At 33.9% G+C, this 26,124-nt stretch overlaps 2 protein-coding genes across 3 annotated transcripts in view; both read right to left on the bottom strand.

Annotated features, from left to right (window-relative positions):
* LOC122500727 (apolipoprotein D-like) overlaps positions 1–26,124 on the bottom strand; it is a 109,659-nt gene that overhangs the window by 47,062 nt on the left and 36,473 nt on the right. The gene's annotated exons all lie outside the window — the stretch shown is intronic.
* Positions 7,754–8,852, bottom strand: LOC122500729. Its single transcript, XM_043609800.1, has 2 exons — positions 8,641–8,852; positions 7,754–8,060 (listed from the first exon to the last, which is right to left on the bottom strand). Exons 1-2 carry the CDS (start codon positions 8,789–8,791, stop codon positions 7,867–7,869), a joined length of 345 nt encoding a protein of 114 aa, XP_043465735.1. The 5' UTR covers positions 8,792–8,852; the 3' UTR covers positions 7,754–7,866.

Raw genomic sequence — 26,124 nt, 5'->3', positions numbered from 1 at the left:
AGACCTTTGGGTCAGCAGCAGACTTTCGATAGGCTGCTACTGACTATTTTGATGGAAAGCTACAGGACTATACTTTTGGGTTGCTGCGGTACAATTTTGGGCGCGTGACAGTCTAAAAGTTGTTCAGCTGCAAACCTAAGGCGGCATCCCCACTACTTTGGTGAGCTGCCCACCAACATTTTGGACTGTCACGCGCCCAAAATTGTACCGCAGCGCACCAAAACCATAGTGGAGCTGCTGTCACATACGTTGTTCCGCCACAGTCCCAAAGGTCTCTCAGTGTATAGTACATTTAATTGTTCAGCAATATTTTTGTGAGTCGCTTCTTTGCACAACAGCATTTTTGCACTTTTTGTTTATCAAATAACTTCTGCGAAACGAAAAAAATTGAGATAAAAGAGTTTTCTATAACCATTAGCAAAAGTTATCTGATTAACAAAAAGTGCAAAAATCCTGTTGTGGAAAGAAGCGAATCACAAAAATATTGCTCAACAAATAAATGTTCTATAAGAACACGAAAATTTTGCCGCACTTGTCTTTAATATTTCTGTGAAAAATGTTTTAAACAGTCACACGGAGAATAGAGAAGCAATGAGAATAAAAAAGTTTAATAAATAAAATTTGAATCTAATTTATTAATTTATAAAATAAAAATAAATTTAAAATACAAAAAAAAGTTAAAAATTAAAGATGCAAAGAAAAAATTTTTAATAAAAAAAATAAGATTCTTGTTGTCTATCAGGGAGTAAGACTAAGGAGACTGAACTGACTGTGTGAAGTCTCTCAAAAATGAAACCTTTTTCTGTAGGGGAACTATACTCGCAGAATGACAAAACTTATGCTCCGCGCGCATGCGCAGTACATGCGCATATTGCCCTCTCTTTTTATATCGTAAAATATGAGCAAGTGAGAGAACAAAAACATATCAATAGGTTATGGTTATGTTTTGACATATGATTCCTAAAATAAAATTTCAAAATTATGGTTTGTTGCATACCAGGATGCAAAACATCATATTACAATGATCGACAAACGAATAAATTAACTTAATGATAACTTTTATGTGACATTTAAAGCTGTTTATTTATAAAGTATATAATTAAAGTAAATTACAAATTCATAAATATTATTTATTTAGGAATTGTTCAGTTGTTTCCACAAAGAATAAAACACTTTGTAGTTATATACCAAAAAAATTTATTCTGAACATTTATGAATATTTCATTATATTATTAATATATTACTTATCACTGAAAAATATACACTCTTTAGTATATAATATTGTATGCACATATATATTTATTAAATTAATTTTTTTTTCAATTTACTAATAGTTATTATTAATAATATTTCCTAAAACGCACAACATTCACAAACATTAAACATAACCTTCTCAACTTGTAGCTTATCATAATTTTCTCAGTCGCATCTGAGTTACTGAGAAAGACAGAGACAAATATATTGCATGTGCGCATGCGCGAAAACCATAATTTTCAGTCTTACGTATAGTTTCAATGCGACGAATGGTTTCACTTCCATAGCATTAGTTCAGTCTCCTTAGTCTTACTCCCTGTTGTCCATCTACCTCCAGGCGGTAAGAATTGGAAACATCAGTTTAGCAACTGGTGGCTAAAGATGTTCAAAATAATTAAAGAAATTTAAATTAAGCGTCCTTAAAAACCCTTAAGTAAGCATTTTCAAAAGGATTAAATAAAATTTAACCTTCCTTACCCGGTATATGGAATCTGCCATTTTGAATTTTGAAAAAGTAATATCAGATTCGTAATCAGCGACACCGAAAACCCCCAAGTTAGGATTTTGAAGAGAATCCGACTGATTTTAAAAAATATTGGATCCACCATTTTGAATTTTCAAAAAGTAATTTCAGATTCGTAATCAGCGACCCCAAAAACCCCCGAGTAAGGATTTTGAAGAGAATCCGACTGATTTTTAAAATTTTTTTCCGCCATATTGGATCCGCCATTTTGCATTTTCAAAAAGTAATTTCAGATTCGTAATCAGCGACCCCAAAAACCCGAGTTAGCATTTTCAAGCCAAATTTAAAAAAAAAATTACATCGAACAATAAATTTTTAATTTCAAATATTTGAATTTTTAGGCGCCATTTTAAACAAGTTGTTCATTTCATGATCATTAAGCTTCCTCAATATAATATATGGGTGATTCTCCACAAAGTGGTAACTTTTGAATATGTTAAAATTCTTTTTTTTAATTAAATTTTTTGGAAATTTTTTATTTAGATCTTTTTAATAAAGCTTGAGAATGATTATTTTATAGATATTTGAGCTTAATTCTTTCTTTAGTTTTATATACAAACAATTTAAAAATTTGTAATTTAAAGGTTAAATAATTTATTTGAAAAAGTTAATTTTCGACTGTTAATAATTATAAATAGTGTAAATAAGCAAATAATTACTTTAAACTGCTTTAATTAATCAATAAATAATATTTTTACTCATACCTGTTATTGAAATTACATGTTTTGATACAGGTTAATCGAGGTTAATTGTATTCATTCAAAAAAACAAAACACTTACATTACGCGAAACGAAATTAGGAACTGGAGTTTACAGGAACTGGAGTTTACAAATCAAAGAAAAAAATCCATTAAAACCGTAAAAATTCATAAAAATAAACAATTTTTGCAGATTATTAAAGAGATTTGCTTACTCTAAATCACTATTATTTTTATTTTTTTTATACATTTAGAATTCGGTAATTTTGGCGGAACTGGAGTTTACATACCATTAAAATACGCTATAAAATAATAGTAACTTTTGTAGTTTTAAATCTAAAAATTATATTTCTTTTTGCAAATTTAACATAAATACAACTTATTAACTTAATAATATTAATGACAAATAAAATCGCACTAAAAAAGGGAATAAAATTAATGAAAATCAATGAAATTGTAAACTCCATTTCCAAATAAAAAAAAATGGAGAAAATATTAAAAAATTATTTTTACACAGATTTGTTAATGGAAATTAGAAAACGACACACAAAAACTTAGTTTTTGAGATGAACTTTCGAATAGAATAAATAAAAAAACGTTTAAAATAAAGTTTGTGCAAAATAAAACATATTAAACTTCATGATTCATGTGTGGTGAAACGACAAATGTGCGTTTTTTGAACATTTGCAATTGAATTACAACTTTTGTTTTAAAATAAAATTTTTTTTCGATTATGATATTACTAAAAAACATATTCAAGATTAATTATGCAAAAGGTTGAAGTAGATTTGATAACAATTTTTCAAGATATAAAATAGGGAACAGTGGGGAAGCAAAAGTGACCACTGATTGAAGAATCACCCATATACCAATTGTTTAATTTTTTATTTTAGAATAATTATTTTAAAATGTTAAAATAAAATGTCAAAAAATACAAAATTTCAATTTTTTGTGAAAATTTAAAATATTTATTAATTCTATAAATTTTGATAAAATATATACTTTATATACATGAATCGATTCGTTTTTATGTCAGGAATGCAATTTTGACAAGAATTAATAAAAATTTTAATATAGAAAAAAGTTACTTCAAAAAATCCAAAAATTATTTTTTCAAAAATTAAAAAATTGTTCAAAAATTTTTTTTTTTAGATATTTTCGAAAATCCTTTTGTCTGATTTTTGGTATTCGTGACCGTAATACACCTACAAAATTTTATCAAAATCCGTCAAGACGTGTAAGAGAAAATTTGTCCACAAGAATCGGTGACATACACACATACATCCGGACATTTGTTCCTCTCGACGAATTATATATACTACACTTGAAAATTTGTAAAAATAATTGGTTCTAAAAAATTCGGAAATCGACATCACTATAAGGCTTCCTTTATGAGGAAGCAAAAATCAAAAGTTTATTTACAAAAGGGCGATGTATATTTGGAAAGTGTAACAATCGAGTGCACGAGTTATGGAAATGTGAACCGTTAAAAAAATTTATTTGACATTTAAATTTAATAAGATTTAAAAAAAATCATTAAAAAATTGTGTAATTTTTAAATTATATGCAAAAAAAATATTGTTAAACAATTTTGTAATAATTTTTAAACATGATATTCAGGTAGAAAACACTTCAATACATAAAAAAAATTTTGTCCGAAAAGAAAATAGTATGTTTATTAAAAAATAGTTAAGTTTGAAATCCGACTAAAAATTCAGTGCATTCAGGCGTTAATGGGTTAATGTAGACTAAAATGTGATTGAATGTGAAAAGACGATACCAAGGTAATTGAATTATTTTACCACTTCTATCGAGCCATCCTCAAATTTAAAAGCCTTAATGTTATTAGAACTTTTTTGATTTGAAAAAACCATTATTTTTGTTTTTAATATGTTTATTTTTAATTTATTTAATTTACAGTAATTTAATAAAGCTTTATTAGTTTTCGAGAACATTCTAGAGGTGTATCTGCCAAAAGGACAAGATAGTCTGCATAGGCCAATAAGAGTATTTCAATTGTTTTATTGATTATTATGCCTCTACATCCCTCCTTAATCAAGAATTCTTCCAAGTCTCTAATAAACAATATAAATAGCGAAGGACTCAAAATTTCTCCCTGTAAAACACCTCTCGATACATTTACTGATTTTGTGTTTCCCAAACTAGACTCAATATAAACATTTGCGTTACTATACAAATCTTTTAAAATATTTAAAATTTTTGTGCTCAATCCCAAATTGTTTATTTTTTGCCACAATAAATTATGATCGACCGAAGGAAAGGCACTTTTAAAATCAACAAAAATCGCATATAGTTTCGAGTTTTCTCTTAACATATGTATTTGTAACAGGGACATAAGCGTAAACAGATTATCTATACAACCTCTTCCCTGGCGAAAGCCGGTTTGGAATTCCGGCAATAAATTCTTATTCGTTGCCCAGAGCGTTATTCTTTTATTTAAAATTTGAGTAAATATTTTTGTAATTACGTTGACTAGGGTGATTGGTCTATAATTGTAGGGATCGGACGGATCCCCTTTTTTATGAAGCATGAACATTTGTAATCGACTCCACTCTTTGGGAACTTTTCCTAAATTCATAACTTTATTAAAGAACAAACAAAGATACGCTATCCAATCTGGGGGTAGGTTTTTGTAAAATGTTCCCTTTATTCCGTCTGGGTCTGGTGCCGTATCCCCCTTACACTTCAATAAGCTATATATTATTTCTTGTATTGTTATATCGGAGTCCAGTAATGGATCTGTGTGATAATGGCATAAAACGTTTGATCTCGGGGACTGTAAGGGAAAACTATCTAGTAAATATTCATTAGGGTGACCGTTATTTTGCGAAAGTTGGAATTTCTTAGTTCGCCGGGCAGAATTTGCTTTAGAATGTGAAAAAAATGAGCTATGCAAAAAAACAGCCCAATTGATCAATATTAACCCGTGCCACCGAAGGGTTAAAGTTTAAATGGGGTTTAACATAGGATTAGTGCACATTTTTACATTTTGTATGAGACCTTTTTTTTTAATTAATCTTTTGCCTTGTCGACATATATATTTATGGTTTTGGATGTGCTGAACACGAATCCGATGTCAAAAACAAGTTTTGACAGCTTCCAGCTGTCAAAAAAGCTGTCAATCTTTTTAAAATGACAGTTTTTGTGTGAATTTAGACAGTTTTTGTGTTTAGTTTAGTAAATCAAACAAAATTTTGCTCATATAAAAGTATTTTAAGAACAATAAAGTCAAACTAAATAGCAATATGTAATATTGACAGTTGACAGCTGTCAATTAAACTGCCAAACTTTTAAAAACGAGAGTTTTTGACAGTTTTTACATTAACTTAGTCAGATAAAAATGTTTTCAGGGTATTTAGGTAATCCTGAATAGAATTATGTAAATTTGACAGTTGACAACTGTCAATTAAGATGTCAAACTTTTGAAATGGAGACTTTTTATATTAAATTAATACTTGCATACGAGTGTTTTTAAGTACACTGGGGTGAATTATATTAGCGAAATGTATTCTTCACAATTGACAGCTGTCAACTGTCAATATTACATATTGCTATTTAGTTTGACTTTATTGTTTTTAAAATACTTTTATATGAGCAAAATTTTGTTTGATTTACTAAACTAAACACAAAAACTGTCTAAATTCACACAAAAACTTTCATTTTAAAAAGATTGACAGCTTTTTTGACAGCTGGAAGCTATCAAAACTTTTTTTTGACATCGGATTCGTGTTTAGCACATCCAAAACCATATATATATATGTCGAAAAGGCAAAAGATTAATTAAAAAAAAAGTTCTCATACAAAATGTAAAAAAGTGCACTAATCCTATGTTAAACCCCATTTAAACTTTAACCCTTCGGTGGCACGGGTTAATATTGATCAATTGGGCTGTTTTTCTGCATAGCTCATTTTTTTCACATTCTAAAGCAAATTCTGCCCAGCGAACTAAGAAATTCCAACTTTCGCAAAATAACGGTCACCCTAATATTCATACCATACATTTAAATCTAAATTATTTGACGTCCTGTTTTTTATTTTCACTTGATTAATTATTTCCCAAAATGACTTAGAGTCCTTTGTTCTACTTAAAGCTTCCACTCTATTTAATTCAAATTAACTTTTTTTTATAATTAGTTTTTTATATTGCTTTTTGGTTTCGACGTATGACATTTTTAAAATCCTTTGAAATGAATTTTTTTTACATTGTTTTAACAGACTTTTTACTGTAAGCTTTAAGTTTAGGCATTCCTTGTCAAACCAAGGTTTATTTATCGCCATAAATGGTTTATCTTTAATTACTTTTTTCATGTTTAGGGAAGAGACTGCATTATACAATGACGTACACAGAATTTTCTCAAGGTCTTCACAGTCCATAGATACCCATTGTGGGTTAAACATTGATTCCATTAAAAAATAAAATTCCTCTGCTTTGTTTATATCAAAAATTAATTTTTTGGAATCAAATTTATAAAATCAAGTATAACAGGAAAATGATCAGACAACGTGAATAAAGATAAAACACTTAAATCCTTAAACCGATTCAAACCATTCATCGAAATCCATACTAAACCAATGACACTTTCACCATTTGAATTAATAAATGTGAAATCTCCTAAAAAATCGCTTTGCGATCTCCGATTAATTAATAAAAAACCAAAAGACTCTAAAGTATGAACAAGCAGTTTCCCTTTACTATTATAAACTTTATCCCTTGAATATAAAAAACTTATAAACTTTTTATCCCTTTTGAAGCATGAGTCATACAGCAGTTCACTATTAACCAGATTTAAATGAGCAACTCTGCAATTAAAATCTCCTCCAGGTACAAATGGACAGTTAGGAAATTCGAGAGACAAATTTGTTAAATTATTTTTTAGATCATTTAAAAAAGAATAAAAATTTGCCAAAGGGGAACAATAAACTGCTCCAAGAATAAATATAAAATTTTTATAATAAACTTTGGCAAAGACAAATTCATCAGTTCTTAAAAGTTCTTTCATTCTAAAATATTTTTTATTATATAAAATCATAATTCTACCACTAGCTCTACCGAAATGAGAGGTTTTTCTTGCCTGAACATTTATAGAATTAAAGTTTAAAATATTACCTGGAATATAAATCTCCGGAGAAATCAACCAAGTTTCATACAAACAAACTATATCTGAATTCCTCACAACATCAAGAATATCCTTAAAGTTCATAAAACCATTGCAGTTCCAGAAAATGCATCTTCCCTCCACGTAGTTGCTTCTTGATGATGATCTATTATCCAGACTCGATCTCTTCCCATTGAGCTTGCTTTCCATCGATGAAAATTTTGTTGTTTTTTAATATGGCATCAAATTTTCGTTCCTTGAGTAATTGAATTTTTTATTTTAAAATTTTTCTCTCATGCCTCTCTTCTTTAGAGTAATCATTCGTGACTACTAATTTTAAGGATTTAAAGTACTTTATATTGGTAAAGATAAGTTTTAACCATCTCGTGCCTGTGAATTTGATCAAAACTGGACGTATTTGATTTTCTGATTTTTTTCCCAATCTAAATATGTCGTTCACCGCATAGTCTGGAATAGGAATGTTGCCCTTCTTGAAAATATCGAAGATTCTTGCAGATACCGTCAATTCTGTCCTCTTGAATTTTTCGATTTCACGTTTATTGACTCGATTTGAGTGTGTACTGTTGATCTATCTAGGAGAGTACAGAATAGAGTCGAAGTCGGTATGAACGCGCTGATACAACGCGCTCGTCCTATGTATTCCATATGGACGAGCACGTTCATACCGACTTCGACTCTATTCTGGACTCTCCTTTACCACATGATTTAGGGAGCTTTCGACGTTCGCGCTAGGGGCGCAGTGAGTATAAGTCACAGCGCTAATCTAAAAAATACCCTAAATCATATGGTAATAGACCAACAGTTTGTCAAATGTCATTTATTTACATTTTAACAAAATTTTAAATTTCCTGTTCGTTATCAGCATTTTTACACATTAAATCAATCAGTCTTTTTGATTAAAATGCTAAATCGTGTCAATAAACGTGAAATCTAAAGATTCAAGAGGACAGAATTGACGGTAAAAAAGCAGGATTTATAGAATGCCCACAATACGTTTTCACGCGAAAACGTATTGGCAGAAACTCACCGCACAATCCTGCTTTTTTTACAGGGATGCTAACTTTCTGATTGTAGTCACTACTATCAAGTATTGTCGAATTTTTACGTAAGAGCATGCGCTGACTATGATAACACGTTTCAATGCCATTGAAAAAATTCGTTAGTGTTTCCAAATCCATTTAAAATGGAAAATTTTGTAAAAAATATTTTAGTATTGTGGAATATGGAATCTTTGATTCCAACTTTTGTCAGTTAGTTAATTATTTTTGTTATAGTTAATCAAAGACTATAAAATTTATACATGTTTATAACCTCAAAATTTTAAACGATTGAATTTTCTTTTAAAATGACAGGTTAATGCTTGCACAAGTTATTTTAATTTTACAATAAATTGTTTTAAAAGTGTTGGAAAGTCTCTGAAATTTGTAGATTAAATGAGACTTCTGATTATCGCCCAATAGATTGGCACTGACTGCTTTAAAATACCTGAAATAGGTAAACAAACATTTTCCAACAAAGTTTTCTCTGAACACAGACACTTTTTACAAAATCTGCTTACATACACTGAATAAGCGTCTTCTAAATTATAATAACCGAAAAGATTGTTTAAATCCATGCGTAAACGTTATTGTAAAATAAAAAATTGAGAAGTAATTTAATGCAAAGAATATGACAGCTCGGCCATTGTGCTCACTCTGCATACTTCTGCCCTCTTCTGGCGATTGGAACAATCTCTGATGATATAACCCCAACCAACCATTTTTAACATCAAAGATTGTTACCTGTACAATCAAATTTCAATAATCTTCTGGATAGTAAATACTACAATGTAGATAGCTGTCTGCCACCACAGCATCGAAACTCTCCTAAGAATTTATTAAATATTTACTTGCAATATTCGGAATATTTAATTGCAATATGTTTATTGAAAGTTGTGTACAGCTTTAAATGTCCCGATTAAATAAATGTTTAGCGCGAAGCTTTCCTGATCATTTCAATAAAATCTTCGCATAATTATAATTATAATTATGCGAAGATTTTATTTCATGTTCAGAAAAGCTTCGCGCTAAACATTTATTTAATCGGGACATTTAAATCTTTACACAATTTTCACTAAACTTTTCAGTTAAATATGACGAATATTGCAAGTAAATATTTAATAAATTTTTAGGAAAGTTTCGGTGCTGTGGGGACATGTATACGTAGCATTAAAGATGGTCACCCTAACCATCATTATGTTACCCACTATACTATAATAAATTTCTCTCCGTGTGATATGCGACACAATTTCTTTTTCGAACAGTCGTTTGTATACACACTTGTCTGATACGCATTGAATGTAACCAAAATCTTGCAGAAAACTATTAAAATCTTTGTTCTGGCAACGCGATGATTGTTTCAGGCCATAAAGTGAACTTTTCAATCAGCAGACTATTTCACTGTCAACATTTAAGCCGTCAGGTGGAATTTTGCTATTGGGAGTCCTATTGAGAATGTAAGTGGCGACACTAGTTCACCAATTTCTGTTTCCCTTTTTTTGGAGAGGAGAGTTTGTGTTGTTTTCCGTATTGCCATCCTTCAAAAAAGAATTTTGTTTTTTTCATTCCTTTGCTGGTCAAAATTCCTTAACAAAATAGATTTTTCTTTAAGTTATGAATGTACAAAACATTCGTAATAGTCGAACCATACCATTTATTATCTATTAATTTTTTATTTTGACGGTTCCTTTTCCTCTGATTGGTAAAACTTGATCATTTCCAAGCACAACACTGTTATCACAATCAAGTTCTTTGTATTCGTAGAGAAAATCACGTCGCTGGGTCATGTGGGCTGACGCTCCACTATCTATGGTCCATCTGTCATCGCTAGAATCCTTTAGAACAAGTTGCAGGTCGAATTTCTTCACGCTAAATGCGAATTGATTTTCATTTTTCGACGATTCTACTGTAATGATCGTGAATTTAATTGCCAAAAGAATAGCTCGCCGCGCCGGATGGAATTCGGGTATTTAGTTTAGTTAAATTTAGCAATTTAGTCTTAAAATCTTTATCAAAACAGTATTTAAGTTAAGGATTGTTTTATTCTATGATTTAGAGTAAAGGTGTAGTCATTAATAAGGCATTAATTAAACCTTCGTAAGAAAGTATATTTTAGTAATAAACAAAATAACAAAAATATAACTAACTAATCGTTTCACTTATTACGTAATTACCGAGTTTACATTACAATACGTTACTTTACCAACATCTTGGATTTTAACCGACGTAAACGCTTATTTATTCGCGAGCGTAAACTCTAGAAATTACCCCTAGGCAACGGTACGGACGATTACTAGGGTCGTGCACGCTAGGTCGACTTTAATATCGAGATTGCTAGATACCGATTCTCTCTTCGGTATTCATGCCCAATACGAAGCTTAGTGCAAATAGTGAAGGAAGGTTAAAATACAAGCTTCATCTTCCCCCCAGATGTACCTTGGGTCGAAGGGTTGGTTCACAATGGCGTAGACGGAAATTATGCACGAGGTCTTACACGGATGTACCCCTGGCCCGAACAAGTGCATAAGAGCGAGAAAAAAGTGACGGAGTAACGAGGGGTGTTACTACTGCACAGTAGTACCTGTGTCTCGAGTACAGCTCCCTCTAGGAATTTGAACAAGCTAGCAGCCCCAGTTGTACCTGAGATACCGCCTGCTTGCACCAGGTAGAAAGAAAGGAGAGAAAAGAAGGAGAAAGTTGTCGTCGATCTTCCTCGGAGCAAGCCCCGAGTCAGTTCGACGGCGAACTGAGAAAATTGTCCGTGCGAGCAAGGCAAGGCTACTCTCTTCGCGACTAGCAGGCTGAACGTGCTGTAGTATATATAGATATATGTACTGTCTGTACGAAATATAATTTCTCACGTTAGATTTTAAATGCTATCGTTACACTACGTTATTTTGTTTTCTGATTAAATCTGAAAAGCGACAATCTCGTTCATAATGACCTTTTTTCCGCTCTTGTAACGTTATTTTTCGTTAAAATTTTATCAAATTTGTTTTTACAATTCCTTTTATCCTGTTTTTGTGCATTAAGGACGCTGCACGGTGGGAAATATTTAAAAGTACGCATAAGCGTAGCGAGCGATTTCTCCTCACCTTCCACTCTTTTCCCCTCTTTTTATCACTCTTGGTCCAATTTTTTGAATTTGATAATTAATTAAAAAAAATCCAGAATGAAAGTGAAAAAGGGCGATTTAGGGAAAAATAATATTTAATAGAGAATATAAAACAAGCTTTCTTATGACGATTAGATGTTTCTATGGGCGTAAATATCAATCCGCGTTTTACGAAACATATCAAACCGATAGCTCAATATGAGAAGCTGGACATGGCGGACCATAACAGGTTGCTCCGTTTGCGTGGTACAGTAGGAATGAACGTGAGGATCAAAAATATTAAATGTCAATTACTCTTATTGTTTACTATTATATTTATTATTTATTTATTTATTTATTATTGTTATTATATCTATTATTATTTATTATTATACTTGCTTTTTAAAAACAATTTTTTAAACAAAATTATTTCAAATACCAAGATTAATTTTTTTATAGACAATAATATATAATATTGACATATTTAGAAAAATTAAATTTTAATGGATAATTTTTTTCTTTATTCTTTATCAACTATAGTTTATTCCTAAAAAGACTATTTTTAGAAAAAAAATTTGGTTTTTTTATTTCTAATGATTTAAAATTTTATGCTTCTTTTCCCAAATTTTTCACTTTGATATTTTATTTTAAAAAATCCTAAAACATTTTTAAAAAAATTGGTTTTTAGAAATAAACTACAGTCAATAAACATTCTAAGAAAATGTTTTCTTTAATTATTTAATGTTTCTATGACCGTCAATATAAATCCGGGTTTTACAAAGCAATACAAATAAATTGCTGTCTCTATATAGAAAACGTCCTTATATATTTAATTATCACTTTAATGTAAACGATAGTAAACAGACATAGGATAAGTGCGCTAATTATTGCTGCGGATGCTTAAATTTCTGCGCGTTTGTGAAATAAGTCATTATTTATCACTTAAGAAAATATTAATGTTTTAAAAATTATTTTGAACAACTCTTAATACAATTTTCTTTAAAGATATACATTTGAAATAAAAGTACTTTGTTTTAAGTTGCTGCGGACAAAATGATATCTAAATGCATATTATTTTGGCCTCAGAAACTTAAGGCGCTCGCACAGCTCTACTGCCTGCAGGTAGTCATGGTAACAAATAAGAGTAAGAGAGTCAGAAAATTCAAATTAAATGTTTTTTCTCCCTTACTATCATTGCTCCTGCCTGCGCAGGCAGGCAGGCAGGCAGGCAGGCAGGCAGGCAGTAGAGGTGAGAGAGCAGAGCTGGGTAAAATGGTTTTTCATATCTATTTAAAATACAAAACGCCAAATAGGTTCATAAAACCTATTTAAAATGGAAAATGATTTTCTGTTTCTAATTTAAAATGAAAAATGCAAAATGTGTATTTGAAATAGATTAACATAAAATGCAAAATGGTTTTTTTAATTTTTATTTTAAAATCTGTATTTTGTTGACAGTTTCAAAATAAAATACCGTACCACGGTCAAAATTGTAAGTCCATCCATTTTCAAGGAAATAAAAAAAGTTTTTAAAAATAAAATTTATGAAAACTAAAATTTGTTTCGACATATGGTTTGAAAGATGATAAAATTTTAAAAGTTATAAGACCTTACAGAAGTAATTTGGCCAGTATTTTATTTAGATATTTTTAAATAAAATTAGACAAGTACTCACACTGCAATGGTGGGTTCCGTACACAAATATTAAAACAATACTTGCAACATTTATCGGTAATTGGTAGAATTAAAATAAGCAATTAAAAAAATATATTAAAATCATTTGATAAAAAAAATAACTAAAAAAATTAAAGTATTGTATATATCTAATATTGTAAAGAATAATAAGCAGAGAAACAAAATTTTTAAAATTATAGTTCCACTGCTTATTATTATTGTTTACAGTATTAGGATATAAAATACTTTAATTTTTTTTTAGTTATTTTTTTTTATCAAATGATTTTAATATATTTTTTTAATTGTTTACTTTAATTCTACCAATTACCGATAAATGTTGCAAGTATTGTTTTAATATTTGTGTATGCACGGAGAGAAAAATCAAGCGTTTTTAGTATGGAGACTTCCTATGGTAATTTTGTATGAACGCCCTGCTTAAGAGGCGTGTCCTTATACCTCAGTTGCATGACACATATACTAAAATAGCATGGATCTCTTGCTCGTAGTATACTGACGTCCCATGCGTTTAAAGGTAGAACTTTTATGCTGATAACGTAGAAATTGATACAAATACAGCAGTAGTAGTAGTAGTAGTAGTAGTAAGTTTTTATTGGCTCTTATACTGGCTTTTCGCCGTGTATATCCGGCCATGACCTGGTATATATGAGTGGAGCTTAATGTTTAACCTGCGAACAGAGTAAAAGTGTGGGGCGCGCAGGACGCCCTTGCTCCCGCGTATGCGCCAAAGGGTCCAAAGACCCCCTGCGCATCAGCGGGAGCAATTCAAATAAAGGAACGTAGATCTCAGCAACCAATGTAGCGCCAAGTCGGAATGTAGAGAGAGCAATATAATAATTATTTTATTAAATTATTAAAAGTTATTAATTATAAAGATTAATTTAAATTTGAATATTAACTCGTTTTAAAAATCTGAATATGTGAAAAACTATTCTTGGAGAAGGGTTCGTAAGAAATTGAATGCTGCTAAAAGGCAGAGGAGATTTTAAGGCTCTCGAGAGTGCTCTTAAAAGGTCTGGTCAGAACGCGTCAAACCTAGGGCACGCCCAAAGTATGTGATCCAGATCTTCTTCCACTCCGCGATTGCAAGAGCAGTCACTGGAGGAAATGTAATTTTTCCTGTGAAGGCTAGCAGCTAAATTATAATGATTGGAACGCGCGCGACATAATGAAACTATCCAGGATCTGCGGGCGACGAAATCAGCAAACCACGGTTTTCTTCTGGGTTTATAAAAAAGTTGAGTGTAATGGGCACCCTTATTTTTACCTACATCTGTTAAATAAGAATTAAAACTAACATCAAGTTGCTTGCGAGCAACACTATGGAAATCCGAAAAAGGAAGCTGAATATCAAGTGAAGTAGGATTTGTGGATGCTTCTTTTGCTGCTTTATCAGCCGCTTCGTTTCCCTCTATCCCTGAATGACCAGGAACCCAGACCAGTTTCGCTGGACGACCTAAATCAGACAGGACCTTTAGGCGGTTTCTAATCGCAAATATTATATAAGATTTAACTTTATAGATACTTTTGGAGTTTATGTTTTTAAGTACGCTAAGTGAGTCTGAAAATAAGACTGTGTTATTAAGATTGGAATTAATTATAAAATCAAGAGTAAATAAGATCGCAAACGCTTCGAGAGAAAATATTGAAGCGAACTTAGAAATTTTAAATTTTGATACGATATTTAAAGTAGGGCAAACAAAGGCGCAACCCGCTAAAAGGTCTTTGTCCGACTTTGAGCCATCAGTAAAAAAGAAACATGATTAGGAAAGTTGCGATTGGTTAGGTCCCTGAATAAAATTGCTGGATTAAGAGAATTTTGTAATGATTTGCCCAAGTCAAAGTAGATTTGGGGAGTGAATATATGATCCTCATAAAGGAATTCGAAGTAAAGATCTAGATTCTTACTTCTAATGAGTTCGCTGTAATTCTTCGATCTTTCGAAAGCAATTAGAAGAGGGTAATTAAAAAGAGTATTAGAGTCGCGGAGGAGTCGCGAAAGAACTGTAAGTCCGACCGGTAACATTACATTGATCGGGGTGCTATTCCTGTAGCCTACGGCTAGTCGAAGAGCTTGATTTCTGATTTTTTCAAGGCGGGAGAATTTTTTATGGGATTTAAAATTAGAGGAGATGGAACCATAGTTAACGCCACTTATAATTAAGGAATCAAAAATGTGAAGCAATAATTTGGGATCGGCACCCCACCATGTGCCTCTAAGAACCCTTAAAACATTAAGAATTTTTCTGCTTTTGTCACATAAATAGTTGAAGTGGGTATCGGATGAGCCGGATTGGTGGAAGTTAATGCCTAGGTAAATTGCGGAAGGGGAGGGTTTGATAATAACATTATTTAAATTTAAAGAAAGTGAAGGGTCTTCTAAGTTAATCTTCATATTGCTAAATATAACTAACTTCGTCTTTTCCGGACAGACCTCCAGACCTCTGTCTTTAAGATAATCAGACAGTGCGTTTAAACTGTTTTGGAGGGAAGTTATTATTTGGTTTAGACTAGATGAACGGCAGGTGACCGTTAGATCGTCTGCGAATTCATAAATTATGCAATTTGCCGGAATGCATTTATGTAGATTTCTAGTATAGATAGAGTAGTTGATTGGACTAAGGATGCTACCCTGAGGTAGACCGACAGTGCTAGTTCTAGGACCTATTGTTTCACCATTAACTTTAATAAACATATTTTTGCATTTAACTGAGTTATAAATAAATCGGGATATGGATTCAGGAATCCCTATCAAACGTAGGTCCTCAACCAGCACATTCGGGATCACACTCGGAAATGCACCCTTAAGATCAAGAAAGAGAGCACCAGTGAATTAACGCTCGGCTAGACCAGTCCATATTTCTGTCGAAACCAAAGCAAGGTTATCCGCACATGATCTTCCCTTCCTAAACCCAAATTGGAAGGGGCTAAGAATCCCATTGCGTTCGACATACCACAGTAGTCTATTGTAAATAAGTTTCTCAGTTACTTTAAATAGGCAGGAAGCCAAAGAGACAGGACGGAATTTACCAGGAGTGGATTTCGGCAGGAAAATAATGAGAAATTCGTTCCACGAGGAAGGAAAGACATTGTTAGAAATGATTCTATTTAATATTGATAAAAGGGTAATAAGAGCTTCATCTGGAAAATGTTTAATGATATTATAATCTATTTTATCTAGACCTGGAGATGATTTGACTTTACATGAATTAATTGCAATTTTGAGTTCTTCCAGAGAAAAAGACGCTTCCAAAAAAGGATTATGTATGAAATTATTAGGAAAATTATCATGAAAAACTGTAGGTGGGTAAAGCTCATCTACCAGAGAATGGAGCTTGTCTATCATTTCCTTGTCTGCCGAACATGAAGCTGTTGGTGGATGGGTAAAACGATGTTTAAAGCTTTTAACAACCGACCATACTCTTGAAATAGGAGTATGTCTATCTAAAGAATTGCAAAATGTTTTAAAAGATTCTCTTTTAGCTTCATTAACAGTGCGTTTGACTATCGCTTCAGATTTTTTATATTCAAGAAAATTTTGGTAATTAGAAGATTTTTTATAATTTGACAAAGCTAATTTACGATTATTAATAGCCTCATCGCATTTACCATTCCACCAAGATACTGGAATGAAAGGTTTTTTAGATTGTGGCCTGTTACCTAGTGTGTGGTGTGAAGGTTTGTGTTGTGGACAGGCAAATTTGACTGAGCTGTCCACGATGTCTGTGAATAGGTTATAGTCTGCGATGGGATCTGTGGTGTTTAAAAAGTTTGAATTGGATTCTACAGATAAACGGATTTTTTCAGTAAAAAGTGTCCAATTCATTGATTTGAGGTTATATTTGTGAGAAGAAAAAATGGAAATGGGTATAGAGATGCCAAGAGATGAGAATATTGGGAAGTGATCACTGCCCAGTGTGTCATTGTGTATGGTCCATGAAGAGAGAGTGTAAAGGTTTGAGGTAACAAGTGACAAATCCAATGCTGAACCAGGGTTCGGTGGGCGATCTAAGTAAGTAGGGGAGCCGTTGTTTAAAAGAATAAAATCAGAGGTATCCAATTGGTCACATAAATTTTGCCCGTTTATGCAGGTCTGGGAGCTTCCCCAAAAGGTATTATGACTATTAAAGTCACCTCCTATGAAGACAGACCTGAAATCGGAATTTTTAATAGAATCGTAGGGTAAAATTTGTTGCGTGTTATTTTCACCCGAATTCAGGTTAAAACAACACTTTTCATTTCCTGTGATGGAAGTTTGTTTACCCGGTACTCTATAAGCTGAGATCCAACAAAAGCTTACCCAACGATGAGTCAATAGAGACAGCTAGTGTCTCCAAATCGTCTTGTCGGGTATAGATTGTGTTGATTCTTGAAAAAGTTAAGTTTTTACGAATGGCGATGACCAGGCCACCACCTTTATTTACTAATCTATCAAGTCTAATAATATTAAAATTTTTAAGAATATTAACCCTTTGCCGTTGATATGTTACGAAATGTCGTCTAGAGTCCTTTTTGGGGGAACAGCCAATGAGAAGAGGCGTTTATGCTTGTGTTGATAAGTTAGTTATGTGTGAGTATGTAAGTGTCTAAACTTGCAGGATAGTACCTTTTTAAAATTGGAACCCATTAATATTTTACAATAAATTATATTTAATTATACTAATTGATCACTAAAAATACGATTTTTTGTGTAAAGTGCAAATGTATATTTGCAATTTATTACAATTTAAAAATGGTAAATTTGATTAATATAAAATATAAATATCCTATGTAAACATAACCTCAAAATCAAACTAACATCCGGTCCTGATATTGTCCACGTGATTTAACTGTCAAACTGCTTGTTTCTGAGGTAGGGAAAACTTATGTACGGCAAAGAGTTAAGGTTATCGCGTCTATCCGGTTTCAGGAAAGTTTCCCAGAGAAGGAGAATGTCGAACTTGTCTGAAATTTTGTGAATTTCGTGTGTCTTGTTAGAGACACCACGACAATTCCATTGCAGTATGTTTAATTTAGGGAGATTGGCCATGTTTGTCCGTTTAAGGAACGAGTAAAAGGCGGAGAGGTTATCTTTGATGTTGGTGCGAAGAGAATGTCTTTGTTTACCATCATCAGGAGAAGAATTGGGAGAGGAAAGTGACACCTGGTTGTTCAACCAGGAGATGATAAAGGAGAGTGAGTAGGAATCTAGGTTTGGTAAAGAGGAGTGAGAAGATGTAGAAGGTGGTAGAGGTAGAGATGCTTGTGTGGAGTTTGAGAGAGCAAAACCGTTTGGAAGCATGATTTCCGATCTTCCATTGTCCCAATTGGAGGCAAAGAATGAAGAAGCGGAGCTTCTTGAAGGTTTTGTCATGTTTTTAGGGTTCCGTACACCATAGGTGTACTGACGGAACCCTTATGAAATCACTCGTGTGTCCGTCCCAGCTACGCAAAATGGGCTGCCCCCCCCCTTAACTTCTACAAATCTCAACATTATGAGCTAAAATTCGGTAGGGATCTTCAGTTTTAAGTGTAGATTACAGCAAAAATATAGCGAACCTGATTGGCGGAGATATTTGGGAACTAGAAGGGAAAGAAATTGAATTTTTTTGGAAAAATTGCAAAAAATGACCCTGTCCCCCCCCTTAACTTTTACAAATCTCAACCTTATGAGCTAAAATTCGGTAGGGATCTTCAATTTTAAGTGTAGATTACAGGAAAAATATAGCAAACTCGATTGACGGACATATTTGCGAACTAGGAGGGAAAGAAATTCAATTTTTTCGAAAAAATTGCAAAAAATGACCCTGCCCCCCCCCCCTTAACTTTTACAAATCTCAACATTATAAGCTAAAATTCGGTAGGGATCTTAAGTTTCAAGTGTAGATTACAGGAAAAATATAGCGAACCCGATTGACGGACATATTTGCGAACTAGGAGGGAAAGAAAATCAATTTTTTTGAAAAAATTGCAAAAAATGACCCTGTCCCCCCCTTAAACTTTTACAAATCTTAACTTGATTAGCTGAAATTCGGTAGGGATCTTCAGTTTCAATTGCAGATTACAGGAAAAATATAGCGAACTTGATTGACGGACATATTTGCGAACTAGGAGGGAAAGAAATTTAATTTTTACGAAAAAATTGCAAAAAATGACACTTTTCTCTCCCCCTTTTGAACTTTTAGGAATCTTAATTTGATGAGCTGAAATTCGGTAGGCATCTTCATTTTTAAGTGAAGATTAAGGTAAAAAAAATATAGCGAACATGATTGTTTGAGATATTTGCGAAATTTAAGGGCAAGTATTTGAATTTTTTGAAAAAACTACAGTGTCACTAATTTAACTTTTATAAATTTCAATGTGGTGAGTTAAAATTCAGTTTGTATATTTTTTTTAAGTGCAAATTACAGAAAAATAAAGATAATGTGATTGGCGAAGATAAAAATAAAATAAAAATAAAATAAAATAAAATAAAAGGAAAATAAAAAAATAATATAAAATAAAATAATAAAAATATTTATTCCAAATTTAAAAAAATATATTAGCATTTTTTTAATTATTTTTTTATATTTTTAAGAATTGTTGAAATAATTAAAAATAACAAAATTTATTGGAATATGAGCTATAGATAAAAAAAATGAAGATAGATAAAAAAAATATTATTATTATTATTATTATTATAATTAATAATATAAGTATCTTTTGTTAGTTTATATCCAATATATTATTTTAAATATTATCTGTCAGAAAAACATTTGAATGGACCCTAGTTTCCCCCCCATTATTTTTTTTATAGTTGTCGAGTCATTCCTTCACTTTCATATTGTTGGCAACACTGCCAATCGGAACGACGCGACGCTACACTGAACGTTCTCTGAGAATCGTGTTAGCTGAAACCGCGTGTAACTATTTTCTTTGTCCATATATATTTATTGTCGATCTGTGTTCATTTTTGTTTAAATCCTGCAAGTCTATAAATAAACGACTTTAATTCATTTGTGCATTATTTCACTCTGCAGCGCGCCCTGATATTTCCAATAGGTTATGGGCCCAGAATTCGCGTCGAGTGTTTGTCGTGCCGTGAAGTGTTGATCTGTCGTTTCTTTTATCGTGACTCTTGTACTCAAGTGAAGTGTATATTATACAAAGGATTAAAAATGAGTTTGTCGGCAATAGCGCGAATCGAAGCCTTAAATAAGGAGAATTTCGACACATGGCGTATGCACATGGAAGCGCTTTTAATTAAAAATGATTTTTGGCAATACGTTAAAGGTGATTTAGCTAGGCCTGAAGTTGTCGAAAATAACCAGGAATCATTAGAAGCTGCGAAGGCGTGGGACAAGATCGACGCTAAAGCCCGCTCAGACATAATTCTGTCAATCGGTGCTACGGAATTAAAGCAAGTGAAGGGATGTACGACATCGCGAGAAGTTTGGCTAAAACTTGAAGGAATATACGCGTCGAGCGGTCCGGCAAGGAAGGCGACGCTGTTTAAGAGCCTAATGCTCAATCGAATGCAGCCAGGTTCAGATATTCGCGATCATCTTAGGCTTTTCTTCGACACCGCAGACAAATTATCGGAAATGAATGTGAACGTAGACCCGGAATTAATCTCCATAATGCTTTTATACAGCTTGCCTAGTTCATTCGAGAATTTCCGATGTGTGGTAGAGTCGCGTGACACTTTACCGGCACCGGATACATTGCGAGTCAAAATAATTGAGGAAAGCGACGCAAGGAAGCGCAACGCACAGGGAACAACTAGCGCCATGTTTACAAACAAACAAAGTGTCAGTTCGTCGAGTAAGAAGAATTATGAAAAAGTGAATAATTCAAATTCGAACAACGGTTCACAATTTAAATACAAGTGCCATAAATGCAGGAAAGTTGGTCATATAGCGCGGAATTGTCCAGATAAATCCAAAAATCAATCATCTTCAAATAGTGTCACTACCTTTTGTGCCATTGAGGCTTCGTTGGCCGACTCGAAAGTTCCTGTAGGAAAATGGTGCTTAGACAGTGGCGCGAGTTCACATTTTTGTGCCGATGAGAAAAATTTTTCAAAAATTACGCGAGTTAGAAACGATAAATTAAATTTGGCGAGTACAGCATCCACCGAAATCGTGTCAGAAGGTGACATTATTTTTGAAACGCGTGTGAAAAACGAAAACAAAACTATTTCTCTTGAAAGTGTACTGTGTGTTCCTGATCTGCGTACCAACTTAATGTCGGTTGGAAAAATAACCGATCGCGGTTATGAAGTTCGGTTTAACAAAGACGGTGCTTCCGTTATTGATTCGGATGGAAATCTAAAGTTAAGTGCAGGAAGAATTAACGGTCTGTATTACGTGCATGAAACTCAGGACATTTCCCCCGAAAGTGAAGAAACAAATCGCTCTGTTTCTGTGAAAACGACAAGTGCAAGTTGGCATCGTCGGTTCGGTCATTTAAACTTTAAAGATCTACTTAGTGCAAAATGTGAAAATCGAGTTCGCGGTCTAGAAAGTGTCTCTCCTATAGTTCAAAGTGATTGCACAATTTGTATTAGAGGCAAAATGTGTAGAAAGCCTTTCCCTAAGAAATCAAGTAGAGAAAGTGACATTTTGGATTTGATACATAGTGACGTGTGCGGACCAATGCGTGTCGAGTCATTGGGAAGGTCAAAGTACTTCGTTCAATTCATCGACGATTATTCTAGATGGGGAGAAATACGTTTCCTGAGGTCGAAGGATGAAGTTCTCGCTGTGACGAAAGAAGTAATTAATTTTTTCGAAACTCAAACCGGAAAAAGAGTGAAATGCTTCCAGTCGGATAATGGGCGGGAATACATCAACGAGGCAACGGATTCATTTCTAAAAGATCGTGGAATATCCCGTCGTACAACTGTTCCGTATAACCCGGAACAAAACGGGATTTCCGAACGGAGAAACAGAACCATCGTCGAAATGGCCCGCTGTTTACTTCTTCAATCGGGATTGCCTCCTTTTCTATGGGGCGAAGCTGTTAACGCAGCAAATTACCTGCGGAATCGTTGTCCTTCGAAGTCGTTGAACGGGAAAACTCCTTACGAAATGTGGAAGGGTGAGAATCCGGATGTAAGCCACCTTCGTGAATTTGGTTGTCGTGTTCTGATACTAAAAAGAGGAGGAAATCCTGGAAAATTTGATGACAGATGTAAGTCCGGACACTTCGTGGGATATTCTGACGAAACAAAGGGATATCGAATTTGGATTCCGGATGAAGGAAAAGTGATCTTATCAAGGGACGTGAAATTTTTCGAAAGCAGCGATGATCAACCGAAGGAGTTTGTTGACGTATTTCCTGACATGGTTGAAGATCCGACGACGACCAATCCATGCATCGAGAACCACCTGGAATCCATTGATGTTGAACTTGCAGAACGTAGAGATGCCATCGATGAACAAGAATATCTAGATGATTATCGAGCTCCAAATGCACCGGATGAACGAGTTGACAACCCGCCGCAAGGACAAGGTAGAGGACGAGGAAGGCCGAGAATCATAAGAACTGGTCAACGTGGAAGGCCACGTCTCGAGTATCAACCAGCCGTGAATGTGAATGAACCAGCAGTGAATAATGCTGCTGCTGACGAACGTGACCCTGAAATATACCTTGCAGAAATTCCAATGAAGCAGGCCATGTCATCTCCGGAATCAGATGAATGGCGCCTTGCTATGGCTGAGGAGATCAAGTGTATTATTGCAAACGACACTTGGCAGATGGTCGATCGCCCGAGTAATGTGAAAATTTTGGGAAGCAGAATGATACTGCGTAATAAATACAACGCAGATGGATCTGTAGGTCGACGAAAGGCTCGTCTGGTGGCGCAGGGTTTCGGACAATTACCCGGTGTTCATTTCGGGGAAACCTTTGCTCCAGTCGCACGCTTAAGCTCGATTCGTCTAACAGCTGCTCTGGCTGCTCGTGAACGAATGAACGTCAGGCAATATGACGTTACGGCTGCTTACCTGAATGGATTCCTGGACGAGGAAATAATCATGGAACCTCCAAAGGATTTGCTCAACTTATTACGAATTATCGAGAATTCCGGTTGTGAAGCATCAATTAAACAGAAGGTAAAACATATGATTTTTGATATTCAATCTGGGGATAAAGTATGTAAGTTGCAGAAGGCGATCTATGGACTCCGTCAAGCAGGCAGATCTTGGAATAAGCGGTTGAAGGACGTCCTGACAAATCTCGGAGCCATCGCGTCGCAGGCAGACCCTTGTGTGTATTGTTTTGGCGAGGGGGAGAATCTCGCAATCATAACTGTCTACGTGGATGATATATTAGTGTCATCGAAGTGTCTATATGCCATCGAGTTGGTAGAAAAGGAACTTTTTCGTCACTTCGATATCAAGAGCTTAGGTGAAGTCGACTACTGCCTTGGGATTGAGTTTACGCGCGAATGAGATCATATTAAATTAACTCAAGGAGGTTACATCTTAGATTGTCTAAAACGATTTGGAATGATGGAGTGTAATGCAGTAAGTACTCCCTTGGATGTAAATATCAAGTTGTCTCGAGAAGTCATCACTCTAGAAAAGGATCAATCAATGTTTCCGTACCGAGAATTAGTCGGCTGTATTACCTACCTTGCCATGACGACAAGACCTGATATTTGTTTTGCAGCGTCTTGCTTGGGACAATTCAACAATTGTGCAACAGAAGTCCACTGGAAGGCCGCTAAGCGCGTCCTGAGATATTTAAAAGGAACGACGGACGTCGGACTCGTTTATGGACCTGATGGAAGTTCGCTCGTGGGATATGTGGATTCAGACTGGGGAAGCTGTGAGTTGAATAGGAGGTCTCAATCGGGATTCGTGTTTCTGCTTGCTGGTTCGCCTGTCTCTTGGGACTCAAGGAAACAGCGAACGGTGGCTTTGAGTTCTACGGAGGCAGAATATATGTCTCTCACTGAGGGCGTCAAGGAGGCGATATACTTATCAAAATTTCTGGATGAGTTAGGTTTCAAGGATTTCAAGTCGATGACGATGTTTTGTGATAATATGGGCGCAATCAAGCTTGCTGAAAATCCCATTTTCCATAGTCGCAGCAAACACATTGACATCAAACACCACTTTGTTCGTGAAGTCGTGGAGAGTAAATCCATAAATTTGCAACATGTGTCTACCGAACTTATGACAGCTGACTTTCTGACGAAAAGTCTCCCGCGAATTAAGCATCGAAATTGTTTAGAACTCAGCGGAATGTGTGGAAGTTTCTAATTATATTTATGTTTCTTTATCAATATAGTGAACTATGACTCGAGGGGGAGTGTCAGAAAAACATTTGAATGGACCCTAGTTGGACCCTGCAAGTCTATAAATAAACGACTTTAATTCATTTGTGCATTATTTCACTCTGCAGCGCGCCCTGATATTTACAATATTATCTCTAATCAGGTAAAATATATATTTTTTGTTATTTGTAAATAAAACATAAGAATTCAATGTGGATTATAGTTATAGTTTTTTTTAATCTATATGTAATAAAAATACATATGTGTACCGAATTTCAGCTCAATAGGTTTATATATGTTAATATTAATCAATTATATTTCTTATATATATTTTTTTTTATAAAAAATGAGTTTTATTTTGGTGTACGGAACCCTCGATCTTAATGCGAGTGCAACTCGCACTTGCCCGATTTTTTGTGTTTGTGAGTTTTGTTTGTGGAGGATGGATGAATAAAGTTTTGTTGTTGAGCTGTTTGTGAGTATGAACGAGACTGGGATTGTGTTTTTGTAGGCTGAACTGATGACGGCGTTGGACAATCTCCCAGATCTGGAAACTCAGAAAAGTTAAAAGAACTCGAGAGGTTCGAGGTTGTTTTTGGACTGAGGAATTGTCGTGCTTCGCTGAAGGACAATCTGTGCATTGTCGCGTTTTAGCGAATTTCTTTCTGTTCGATGAACTTTGGGCGAGATCAATAAATAAGCACCGAAGACCGGAGAAACGGTAAAAACTTTAACGAGCAAAAGTAACGCGTCTAACCGATACCGCTTACCAAGCGGAAGTCTCACAAATACAGCAGAAATTTTACGCCTATTGCGCATGTGCTTTTTTTTACTAAATAAGGTTAACTGTCCATACTAAAAACGCTTGATTTTTCTCTCCGTGCGGAACCCGCCATTGCAGTGCGAGTACGGGTACAGTCACACGATCTCATGCAAAACTTAGGGTGGAGTCCCATGGCAGCGTTTTGCGTTGCGTTTTGTAACTAGGCCATGAGTGCAAATATAGCAAACATATATTTCCATCTCTCTCACACTCATTGCCTAGTTACAAAACGCAACGCAAAACGCTGCCATGGGACTCCACCCTTATGCATGCAGGTTATGCCATGGTAGCGTTCAAGAGTGAGAGAGATAGGAAATTATTCTATCTCTCTCACTCTTGAACGCTACTATGGCAACCTGCATGCATAAGTTTTGCATGAGAAGGTCTGAACGCTTCCTACAACTCGCACTTGTCCAATTTTTTTTATTATTTTTTTTAGTTAAGAAATTCAAGTCAGAAAATAATCTCTCATTTATTCTCTTAAAATCTTCACTCTTCCTTAAAATATTTAATGCCACGTGTTTAAACTAAAAAAAATTTAAAAAAAAATTTTTTTATTTTTTTTTAAAAAGTTTATTAAATAAATTTTTTGCTGTCAGACTGTAATAATACACTGGGAT

The sequence above is a fragment of the Leptopilina heterotoma genome, unplaced genomic scaffold (genome assembly GCF_015476425.1).
Source record: "Leptopilina heterotoma isolate Lh14 unplaced genomic scaffold, ASM1547642v1 Lhet_190, whole genome shotgun sequence".
Lineage (NCBI taxonomy): Eukaryota > Metazoa > Arthropoda > Insecta > Hymenoptera > Figitidae > Leptopilina > Leptopilina heterotoma.
The sequence above is the reverse complement of the archived record's forward strand: the minus strand, read 5'-3'. Positions and strand labels throughout refer to the sequence as shown.

Coding starts and splice junctions, on each gene's coding strand:
- LOC122500729 (XM_043609800.1), bottom strand. CDS start 8,791: ATGGATTTGGAAACACTAACGAATTTTTTCAATGGCATTGAAACGTGT. Junction 8,061..8,640: donor AAAAAAAGCAGGATTGTGCG/GTGAGTTTCTGC, acceptor TTCCTATTCCAG/ACTATGCGGTGAACGACATA.